Raw genomic sequence first — 12,419 nt, 5'->3', positions numbered from 1 at the left:
ATTTATGACTTTGCCCTTTAAATGAACCTATCCCCTTTTGGAAGGATAGGATGCCTGCCTGAAATTCTGCTGACATGTGGCAGGGCAGAGGGCATCACTGTGGATGGCTGACTGTGGCCTCTCAGGGTGGTTTAACTTAGTGATTATAACAACATCTAATTCATAGCCTTATATGCCCAGAAACTTTTTTTTTTTTTTTTTTTTTTTTTTTTTTTTGCGGTACGTGGGCCTCTCACTGCCACGGCCTCTCCCGTTGCGGAACACAGGCTCCGGACGCGCAGGCTCAGCGGCCATGGCTCACGGGCCCAGCCACTCCGTGGCATGTGGGATCTTCCCAGACCGGGGCACGAACCCACGTCCCCTGCATCGGCAGGCGGACTCTCAACCACTGCGCCACCAGGGAAGCCTCTGCCCAGAAACTTTTAAAAAAATATACCCAGTAATGAACATACTTTAGTATCATGCGTTGTCACAAAGTTCAGGTGAGGCTGATTAATAAAACGTCCTTCCTGTTTATGTATTTATAAGCTTAACAGTCATTTTTAGTTACTAGCGTGCCCTTATCCTCTGTCCACAGTGGGATAGTAGGATTAGTAGTCATTAATTATTAGAAATAATTAGAATAAGGGATAATTTTTTCAGGACATGTTAAGACCCAAAGCAGAGCTCATACACCTCTTAAGTAATTGGAATCTCTGAATCCCCACCAGATCCGGCAGGTCCAGTCTGGCTGTAGCTGCTGCTGTAATGTGCCTCTCTAAGTCCCATTTTTTCTCTGTCCTCCAGATCTTTGTTGGACATATTATTTGTTACACTGGCCCTGACTGAGATATGTCAGTATTCTTAATCCAGAAGCTGTTTCTGAGGGCCTAAGAGGAATTCTTTCTCCTTCATTACATGTTGATGAAACTAGGTTAACTCTGAGAAGGAACCTTCTTTATTTCTAGCTCTAGGTTCTTTTTTTTTCCCCTTTTCCTGCTGTGCCATGCAGCTTGCAAGATCTTAGTTCCCCAACCAGGGATTGAACCCAGGCCCATGGCAGTGAAAGCACCGCGTCCTAACCACTGGACCGCCAGGAAACTCCCCTAGTTCTAAGTTCTTAGCATGCACTTCAGGGTCACACATGTGCTTCTTAAATTTTCTGTGCCCTTTTTTTGGTGATCAAACTATAGACTTGGTGTATCAGTTAGGACATGTGTGTTAGCAAGTAGCAGAAAATCCAACTAAACCTGGCTTAAGCAATAAATTGTAACTATAAGATCCAGCCATAGGATGAGGTTTTGGTGTTGGTTTGATTCAGAGATTCACGAGATTATCAAGGCCCTACTTTCCATGGGGTCGGCTTCATTTTCTGGCTGGATTTTCTCCTGGTGACAGAATAGCTGCAGCAGTTCCAGGCTTTACATCCATGGACCACATTGCCCAAAAGCAGAGCAAGTTAATTTCTCTCCCAAAGACCGCCAGCAAGTCTCCTCTCTTATTTTACTGGCCTGAATCGAGGCAGTGATGTCCATTCCTGAGCCAATCCCTGTGTTCAGGGAAATGCGACTCAGTGACAGGCTTAGGCCAGAACTATCGGACTAATTAGGAATTAGTGACAAGAGAAATAGGATTACCCAGAGAAAAACCGGGCCACCCAGGAGCTTTGCATGGTATCAGCTTCCCCGGAAGCACTTGGGCTACATGGCAAGTGGAGGGGATTGGATGGATACCTGGGTGGCAATTTAATGTACTCCTAAGGAAAAGGGAAAGGAGGATGGATGTAGGGTAGGCAACTAACACAGTATCTCTTTTTTTCAGGTATATGCAGAGTTTTCTTGAACTTCTAGAATATGAAAATAAGAGCCCTGAAGATCCACACGTCTTGGATAAGTAAGTATGGTACCAAACTTACCTGAAAGTCAAGATATCTAGGTTAAAAAGTGTTTTGGTAAATGGAACTCATGTCATTAAGAACCAAGAAGTACAACTTGGACGAAAGCATTAGGTTTCTTAATGGGTAACAGCTCAACGTTGCAGTTTTTTAAAATTTGAGTTAAGAATTTAACATAGTACCAAGGGAATAATGACCCTTCCAGTTACGCTTCATGATCTGATTCTTAATACTTGTCTTCTGGTGAACTGGTGCTGGGCACTCACTGTAAATATTGCAGTAAATGTTCCACCTAGTGGTAGTTTTAAGAATGCACTGGCCTCTGTGTATACATGAGTTTATGTACTTAGTCCTTTACAATTTGTTTTTAAATTTTCAATGCGATATTACATTTGAGCTCAGAGAATTAATAATGCTTTTATTTTGGAGCAGCATAAAGGAGTATGCTATTAACATAACAGCTATTCTGAATTCTGTTGCTGCTGTTAGGCACGAAGGCTGCTAAATTCTCCTGCTCATGGAAAATATTTCTGGTTTTTCCTTTTCATTTAACCGGGAAACGCTGACCCTAGCTCTGAGTGTGGTTTTTTCACCAAGCGAAATTGTGTCCCCTTCATATTACTTTCCTCCTCTTTCACGTACCCGTCAGCGAATGCATATGGCAGGCCTGTTGTGCTGAGGAATTTCTTTCTAAGTAGAAACCTGACCCACATCATTGTGACACCAAATGCCTTACATGTAGCTGTTCCATAAAAAGAACTAAGGAGCACCGTGTTACATAAGAGACCTTAGCTGGAGGCATTTAACCCAGCTCTCTCAATTCACAAATAAGAAAACTGAGGTCCAAGATGTGAGGTGACTTCCCCAAGATTGTCACATTAGTTAGGAGCAGAGCCGGATCTGTAAATCGTGTTTCCTCTTCCTTGGTACATTGCTCTTTGCAACGTGCCGCACTGCCGGCTGGTCTGAGTCATGAGTAGCTAGCTGAAATGTAGTTACAGATTAAAATACAAAGGGAAAAGAGTCCTGACCTGTTCTATACTTTGCTAGGTGTTTTGCTAATGGGTCTATGAAATGTGGAAGGGGAGGCATTGGATTAGAGCCCCCAGCTGTAATGTTTTCCTTGTTGTAAGCCCTTGCTGTCATTTAAATTATCAAAGTTAAATAAATCGAACTCAGAAGTTTGGTTTCTCAAAAGTCATTAGCTAGTGACAGTTTGGCTGATATCCTCCAAATTAGGACTGACCTCTATAGCTTCAAATTTGGGGATATAGATTTGTGGAAGTTCATGATATTAAATTTCTGCTGTGTGTTTCCTGGAGTCCTGTCTCAGTTTCTGGAACAGGTTATCAGTCAGATGCGATTTATGGACGCGAGCCTGCTTTGGAAACTGCCAAGTGCTGGATCCGATGTGTACGAGATTGTAATGATAATAGCTCTCGCTCAGTGACGTTTAGTAACTTGTCCAGGTTGCCGTGAAGCTAGTTAAGAGACTTGGGATTGTAGAAGCCTGATGTTTTCAGTGAAGGAAGGAGTGGGGAGTTCTGCTCAGCGTAGCAGCCTCTTCTTATCAGTGAGAGGTTACATAGCAGTCATGGGCAGGGAAACCATTTAAGTAAAGTGAAAGTAGCTTAGAGGACAAGGATGTTTGTCATAATGATAAAGTTTAGAAGAGCCCCAGAAGATTGGGGAAGTAGTCTGAGAATTGAACCATTGAAGCAAGTCTCCTCCCCTCAGGTAAGTTGAGGCACTTTTCTACCGTAATGAATTGTTTCAGTTTAGTAATATTTAATTTATGAATACAATGGGAAGAGCATTATGTAAAGGATAAATGGTCCATTAGAAAATTTCTTGTGAATATTATGACCTTCTAATTTCTGAGTTGATTTATTCATCTTTGCTGTCTTTGCACATATGTGTTTGTTACAGAAATATTTCATCATTGAGAAAAATAAGACTATTTGGGTAAATAAGGTCACTCCAAACTTCCATTACCGGGGGACAACCACTGTTAACATTTTCCTTCCATTTACACTTTTAACTAGGCATATGTATTTCTATATGTGTAGAATGTGTGTGTGTGTGTGTTTTACAAAAATAACAGTGTCAGCATTATAGATCTACACCATTATTAGTAGTTTCATAGTGGTCCATCTGCAGATAACTCATGTGATTTGACCTCCTGTCATTGGGTTTTAGAATAGTTCATGGTTTTCTTGCTACTATAAGCAGTGCTCTAAAGAACAGCTCTTAAATACAGCTGTTGGCCTTGTCCAGCTATTTTCCTAGAATCAGTTCCTGGGAGTGGAATGACTTTCTTTGGGCTTTTGATATAGGCTGCTCAATTGCCCCTAGAAATGCATCAGTTATGCTCCCACACTCTGGCAGACAGTGGTTATTCTTTGCCAGTCTGTAAGCGGAGAATAGTGTTGCATTGTTTTAATTTGCTTTTCTTTTATTATTTTGAAGGTGAAGTTGTTGGTGTTTGCGTTTCCTCTGGTACATTTTTTTTTTTTTTTTTTTGCGGTATGCGGGCCTCTCACTGTTGTGGCCTCTCCCGCCGCGGAGCACAGGCTCCGGACGCGCAGGCTCAGCGGCCACGGCTCACGGGCCCAGCCGCTCCACGGCATACGGGATCCTCCCGGACCGGGGCACGAACCCGTATCCCCCGCATCGTCAGGCAGACTCTCAACCACTGCGCCACCAGGGAGGCCCTCCTCTGGTACATTTTCTATTGATACCAGGCCCCTTGCCTAGTTTTCTGTTAGGGTGGTCATCTTTTCCTTCACTAAGAATAGTAGCTCTTGTGAATATATTTTTCCCAGCTTTCACTTTTTTTTGACTTTATAATGTGTGTCCCTATAGAATTGCTGAAATCCTGCATAGTCCTATTATTTGTTTCATCATGGTTTCTGCCTTTGGTATTAGAACAGCCTCCCTTTACTCCAAGGTTATATACTTATTCAGCTGATGTCCTTTTTCCTTTTCTACAGTTTCACCCTTTTACATTTAAGTCTTTTAACCCATTTTGGGGCTTAAAGTTTAAAATTGAGGTGTGACTTAAATTGTTAGCCAGCTGTCCCACCTAATTTGTTTCCCTACTGACTTACATTGTCACTTTATTGATATGCTGAATTTTTACACACACATACTCATTCACCCTGGATCCTGGTTCCAGGCTTCTTATTTGGTTCCATTGACTTGTCTTCCTGTTCTTAGTTACCATTCTCAATATATTTTTCCCTCTGCACCTTTACAGTAATATACTGGAATTCTTTTTTTTTTTTTCCATCTTTATTGGAGTATAATTGCTTTACAATGGTGTGTCAGTTTCTGCTTTATAACAAAGTGAATCAGTTATACATATACATATGTCCCCATATCTCTTCCCTCTTGTGTCTCCCCCCACCCCACCCTCCCTATCCCACCCCTCCAGGCGGTCACAAAGCACTGAGCTAATCTCCCTGTGCTATGCAGCTGCTTCCCACTAGCTATCTACCTTACGTTTGGTAGTGTATATATGTCCATGCCTCTCTCTCGCTTTGTCACAGCTTACCCTTCCCCCTCCCCATATCCTCAAGTCCATTCTCAAGTAGGTCTGTGTCTTTATTCCTGTCTTACCCCCAGGTTCTTCATGACATTTTTTTTCTTAAATTCCATATATATGTGTTAGCATACGGTATTTGTCTTTCTCTTTCTGACTTACTGCACTGTGTATGACAGACTCTAGGTCTAGCCACCTCATTACAAATAGCTCAATTTCGTTTCTTTTTATGGCTGAGTAATATTCCATTGTATATATGTGCCACATCTTCTTTGTCCATTCATCGGATGATGGACACTTAGGTTGTTCCCATCTCTGGGCTATTGTAAGTAGAGCTGCAATGAACATTTTGGTACATGACTCTTTTTGAATTATGGTTTTCTCAGGGTATATGCCCAGTAGTGGGATTGCTGGGTCATATGGTAGTTCTATTTGTAGTTTTTTAAGGAACCTCCATACTGTTCTCCATAGTGGCTGTACCAATTCACATTCCCACCAGCAGTGCAAGAGTGTTCCCTTTTCTCCACACCCTCTCCAACATTTATTGTTTCTAGATTTTTTGATGATGGCCATTCTGACTGGTGTGAGATGATATCTCATTGTAGTTTTGATTTGCATTTCTCTAATGATTAATGATGTTGAGCATTCTTTCATGTGTTCGTTGGCAGTCTGTATATCTTCTTTGGAGAAATGTCTATTTAGGTCTTCTGCCCATTTTTGGATTGGGTGGTTTGTTTTTTTGTTATTGAGGTGCATGAGCTGCTTATAAATTTTGGAGATTAATCCTTTGTCAGTTGCTTCATTTGCAACTATTTTCTCCCATTCTGAGGGTTGTCTTTTGGTCTTGTTTATGGTTTCCTTTGCTGTGCAAAAGGTTTTAAGTTTCATTAGGTCCCATTTGTTTATTTTTGTTTTTATTTCCATTACTCTAGGAGGTGGGTCAAAAAGGATCTTGCTGTGATGTATGTCATAGAGTGTTCTGCCTATGTTTTCCTCTAAGAGTTTGATAGTTTCTGGCCTTACATTTAGGTCTTTAATCCAGTTTGAGCTTATTTTTGTGTATGGTGTTAGGGAATGATCTAATCTCATACTTTTACATGTCCCTGTCCAGTTTTTCCAGCACCACTTATTGAAGAGGCTGTCCTTTCTCCACTGTACATTCCTGGCTCCTTTATCAAAGATAAGGTGACCATATGTGCATGGGTTTATCTCTGGGCTTTCTATCCTGTTCCATTGATCTGTCTTTCTGTTTTTGTGCCAGTACCACACTGTCTTGATTACTGTAGCTTTGTAGTATAGTCCGAAGTCAGGGAACCTGATTCCTCCAGCTCTGTTTTTCGTTCTCAAGATTGCTTTGGCTATTCGGGGTCTTTTGTGTTTCCATACAAATTGTGAAATTTTTTGTTCTAGTTCTGTGAAAAATGCCAGTGGTAGTTTGATAGGGATTGCATTGAATCTGTAGATTGCTTTGGGCAGTAGAGTCATTTTCACAGTGTTGATTCTTCCAATCTAAGAACATGGTATGTATCTCCATCTAGATGTATCATCTTTAATTTCTTTCATTAGTGTCTTATAATTTTCTGCATACAGGTCTTTTGTCTCCTTAGGTAGGTTTATTCCTAGATATTTTATTCTTTTTGTTGCAATGGTAAATGGGAGTGTTTTCTTGATTTCACTTTCAGATTTTTCATCATTAGTTTATAGGAATGCCAGAGATTTCTGTGCATTAATTTTGTATCCTGCTACTTTATGGAATTCATTGATTAGCTCTAGTAGTTTTCTGGTAGCATCTTTAGGATTCTCTATGTATAGTATCATGTCATCTGCAAACAGTGACAGCTTTACTTCTTCTTTTCCGATTTTGATTCCTTTTATTTCCTTTTCCTCTCTGATTGCTGTGGCTAAAACTTCCAAAACTATGTTGAATAAGAGTCGTGAGAGTGGCCAACCTTGTCTTGTTCCTGGAAATGCTTTCAGTTTTTCACCATTGAGGATGATGTTGGCTGTGGGTTGTCATATATGGCCTTTATTATGTTGAGGAAAGTTGCCTCTATGCCTACTTTCTGCAGGGTTTTTATCATAAATGGGTGTTGAATTTTGTCGAAAGCTTTCTCTGCATCTATTGAGATGATCATCTGGTTTTTCTCCTTCAATTTGTTAATATGGTGTATCACGTTGATTGATTTGCATATATTGAAGAATCCTTGCATTCCTGGAATAAATCCCACTTGATCATGGTGTATGATCCTTTTAATGTGCTGTTGGATTCTGTTTGCTAGTATTTTGTTGAGGATTTTTGCATCTATGTGCATCAGTGATATTGGCCTGTAGTTTTCTTTCTTTGTGACATCCTTGTCTGGTTTTGGTATCAAGGTGATGGTGGCCTCGTAGAATGCGTTTGGGAGTGTTCCTCCCTCTGCTATATTTTGGAAGAGTTTGAGAAGGATAGGTGTTAGCTCTTCTCTAAATGTTTGATAGAATTCGCCTGTGAAGCCATCTGGTCCTGGGCTTTTGTTTGTTGGAAGATATATATATATTTTTTTTGCGGTACCTGGGCCTCTCACTGTTGTGGCCTCTCCTGTTGCGGAGCACAGGCTCTGCAGCCATGGCTTAGGGGCCCAGCCGCTCCGCGGCATGTGGGATCTTCCCAGACTGGGGCACAAACCTGTGTCCTCTGCATCGGCAGGTGGACTCTGCACCACTGCACCACCAGCGAAGCCCTGTTGGAAGATTTTTAACCACAGTTTCAATTTCAGTGCTTGTGATTGGTCTGTTCATATTTTCTATTTCTTCCTGATTCAGTCTTGGCAGGTTGTGCGTTTCTAAGAATTTGTCCATTTCTTCCAGGTTGTCCATTTTATTGGCATAGAGTTGCTTGTAGTAATCTCTCATGATCTTTTGTATTTCTGCAGTGTCAGTTGTTACTTCTCCTTTTTCATTTCTAATTCTATTGATTTGAGTCTTCTCCCTTTTTTTCTTTATGAGTCTGGCTAATGGTTTATCAATTTTGTTTATCTTCTCAAAGAACCAGCTTTTAGTTTTATTGATCTTTGCTATTGTTTCCTTCATTTCTTTTTCATTTATTTCTGATCTGATTTTTATGATTTCTTTCCTTCTGCTAACTTTGGGGGTTTTTTGTTCTTCTTTCTCTAATTGCTTTAGGTGCAAGGTTAGGTTGTTTATTCGAGGTGTTTCCTGTTTCTTAAGGTGGGATTGTATTGCTATAAACTTCCCTGTTAGAACTGCTTTTGCTGCATCCCATAGGTTTTGGGTCGTCGTGTCTCCATTGTCATTTGTTTCTAGGTATTTTTTAATTTCCTCTTTGATTTCTTCAGTGATCACTTCGTTATTAAGTAGTGTATTGTTTAGCCTTCATGTGTTTTATACTGGAATTCTTGAATAGGTTTGTCTTAATCACCATTGTTCTGTCTACATTTCATCACCGTATTTTACTGCTGTGAGAAATTCGTTTCAAAATTTTATTCTTAAAAAGTTTGACATTATTTCTTCATGGAAGCTATTTCTTTAAGACTCCATAATAAATCCTTGGAGATTTTTCGGATTGTCTTCATGTTGTCAGAAGAAATATTAATATATTCTGCAATTATGTATTCAGCAAACATTTATAGAATCTGTTTTAATAGTAATCACTTATCCGGAAAGTCAGTGGATTCCTAAAAAGGTATTTGAGCATTTTTTTCTTTACTAGAACCTTCTACGTTTTCTGTCTCTGAAGGAAGACTTTCTATAGAAAATTTCAAGCAAAAACTGAGTAATACTTTAGTTCCTCGTGAGTACTTCCTTGTAGCCTGTGATGATAATAATGTCTCTGCCTTATAAAAATACCAATAGGTAAATAGTACTGAGATAGACCTGGGAAGTTTATACATTAGCTCATGAGATTTTGACCATTTTGACCATTTTTTTGTTTCCTTCCCACACAGCTTTCTACAAGTTCTAATTAAAGTCAGAAATAGACACAATGATGTAGTTCCTACAATGGCCCAAGGAGTGATCGAGTACAAGGAGAAGTTTGGGTTTGATCCGTTCATTAGCAGTAACATCCAGTATTTTCTGGACCGGTTTTATACCAACCGCATCTCTTTCCGCATGCTTATTAACCAGCACAGTAAGTTGGGTTTTCTTGGTCCAGTTTTGAAAAGATAACCAGAGTGATTTCTCCAAAATGTTTTCCTATTGCCTCATTTTTAATTTACTGATCTGCATTTTTGTCTAGAAATTTCACTTCTAGTTCAGTTTTTCCGAAGTGAGTCCTGTCTATGGAAAAGCTAATCATTAGAACTCTCTGTTAAAAGAAATCCTTGAAAGGTTTTTTGGGTGCTCATATTTGAGACAGGACCACTGCCTGCCTTTTAAGCCTCTGCTGACATTCCTGGTGGGGGTGAGGGACTGGCTTTAATGGCAGCCTGGTGTTCATCTCTGAATACTTTCAGTGACTCTAGGGTCTGTTCTAGTCTTCATTCAGGATGTCACATGCTTTCCTTTTCAGTTTTAAAAACATTGATACTAAGAATATTGAACTGACAAGTTGGCAATATGAGCAATAGATCTTTTATTTAACAGTGATGAGTGAAATCAGATTAAGCGGGATTGTCAAACCCTAATCTTGTATTGAGAGTTTTAGTCTCCTCTCTAGGCTGATAAGCAGGTAAGAAAAAAAAAAAAACAACTAAAATTCTCTGCACAAAAACTTTTAAACTGATTTTCAGTGTGTTTCTTTGTCTGATTTCATAATTCTTATGAAAAAGCATCCAGGTGTCTAGAGTCTAATTCACCCTCTTTGTTGAGTCAGAAAATGGACAGAGCATCTTTATTTTACTAATGTGTTTTATTTGGATAAACAAATGTTATGCAGCTATTAAATGTGGGTTTGTTCTAAATGTGTGTCTGTTTAAAATGTAAATGTTTGACAGTTTACAGGAAATTTATAGGGGAAAAAAGAGAACCCAAATACTATTTAAGCTACTTAGATAACTACAGTTTCTTTCTGACCTACATATGTGTGTTTACATATATACGTACATGTTTTTCGATCATTGATTAAGTTTTGCACACCTCTTGGTTTTCTTCCACTTAATTAGTTGGCACTTTATGTATTGGCCTAATGCCCATATTTGTCCTTTTTCATAATTAAAATCTCTACCTATTTTATTTAAACATTCTACTTTTGTGGAGTCTAAGTTATTCCCAATTTTTGTTTGATTTAAAAATAGCTACACATATAAACATTTGAATTCAGATTACTTTTTTCTTTGGGGGTCCTTTTGGTTTTTTTCAGAAGTAAAATTTTGCAAACCTTGTATATTATGAAAGTAGTTAAATGTACTTTTAAAAACGCTTGCACAAATAGCGTTCGTGTGTAGTACGGTGAAAAATAAGCTCCACAATGGAGGCATTTGAAGTGCTCATGGTGAAGACCCTGTGCAAGCCTGGTCTAATGGTGCAGACTGCATTTTCTAAATATTTAGTGAATGTTGGAATAAATGTGTAGGGTAGTGCTGAGAAGGTGGGTAAACTTGGCTGCGGATGAAAGGAAGTTTTTTTCATCCAAGTCACTTTGTGTTGGGGAGAGCAGGTTGGAAACCCGGCCCATGTCACTGCTTTAGGACCTGCTAACTGCACCTGGCAGATTTCACAGCACATCCTTCCTCCTCAGTTGTCTGATAGCTGATCACCCACCAACTGAGTGGATTCTGTTGCTCTAAGTCACTGTGGATGCTAAAACGGTTTTCACAATAAGAAAACCTTTTCAAAACTTACAAGCCCCATATTTCTCTGCCTGACCATCCTAGTCTGCTGTGTTTTTAATCCTCTCCCTTTTCTCTTGTGTTTGTTTAGCACTTCTGTTTGGCGGTGACACCAATCCTGCGCATCCCAAACACATAGGAAGTATTGATCCCACTTGCAACGTGGCTGATGTTGTGAAAGGTAAGGAGGCCAATGTAACGTTAGCGGTTGTGGTTCTAGTAGGATTGTGGTTTCGTTGAGGCAGCTTGGCTGTAGGGTTATGGCGCTGAACTGTTTGCTGGTTCATCAGACCACTCTGGGCCCAAGCCATTTGATCCAAATATGCCTTGTTCTTTCTAGGCGGCTCAGGAAGCGATGCATAATTAGTAATGTTCAAAATCGGAGTTTCTACTTCATTGACTAAGGCTCTTCTTACAGTTCTAGCTAAACAGTAAATATTTGGTAGCTTAAGAGTCTACGTTTCAGTTGCCACCACTGTCTGAAAATTTCAGAGAATGCAAACCCCTGTTATAAAATTCAGCTGAATTCACGTGTTTGTAAAATGTATACATCTTTCTGACATGCACTTCAGGTTTTAGAATCTACATGGCATTTGGGCTTCATGGATTCACTGGATGTGGAGCTGGACTCTGTTCCAGCAGCCTCAGGGTAGAACAGAACCCTAGAGCCATATGTTCCTAGTGCCTGGGCACTTGGAATTTGAACAGCAGTCTCCTCATTTTTCATTTAAGATAAATGCTAGCTCCAGGAAGCCTTCCTGGTTGTAAGTGATCCACCAGGTTCCTGGACGTCTTCAGTTTTCTTCGGTGTTAGGGTTATTCTCTGCAGCCTCAGATCCCCAGACTGTTCCCTTTCCTAGATTGTGTCTCCTCCTGTGGCCCTCCTCTCCTCATCTAAGCACACACCTTACAAGTTTCAGGACCATAGCTCTCCCCGGTCTTCATTGGGATCTCTATTGCTCTTACTTTTTCTGGATTGTGTAGCTAAATGAGTAGGAGGCAGGCGAGGGCCTTGTCTCCTTGGCAGAGCTCTCAAGCCTGCCTCAAGCAGAGTGACCTTTGCTCTTGGAGCTTGGAGGGCCAAGGGACGGGGCCCCATGTGGGCAGCCTCCCCAGTCGGGGAACAGACCAGATCTTCAGCCGCTAAAGCTAAGGAAAACCTGTGCTGTTTGGTTACCCTGGTCATCCCCCCGGTGGCCTTAGCTCAGGCTAGGCTTGTCAGGCTGCCCTGGCC

At 40.4% G+C, this 12,419-nt stretch overlaps 1 protein-coding gene across 1 annotated transcript in view; it reads left to right on the top strand.

Annotated features, from left to right (window-relative positions):
* The window catches only part of PDK3 (pyruvate dehydrogenase kinase 3), a 75,015-nt gene that overhangs the window by 26,111 nt on the left and 36,485 nt on the right, over positions 1-12,419 (top strand). The window contains exons 3-5 of the mRNA XM_081222374.1: positions 1,801-1,872; positions 9,362-9,546; positions 11,277-11,366. Coding sequence (XP_081078500.1) covers positions 1,801-1,872; positions 9,362-9,546; positions 11,277-11,366 — 347 coding nt within the window. The remainder of the gene's footprint in view (positions 1-1,800; positions 1,873-9,361; positions 9,547-11,276; positions 11,367-12,419) is intronic.

This window comes from Mesoplodon bidens, assembly GCF_964165515.1.
Source record: "Mesoplodon bidens genome assembly, chromosome: X".
NCBI classification, from domain to species: domain Eukaryota; kingdom Metazoa; phylum Chordata; class Mammalia; order Artiodactyla; family Ziphiidae; genus Mesoplodon; species Mesoplodon bidens.
This window is presented reverse-complemented; position numbering and strand designations above follow the sequence as displayed.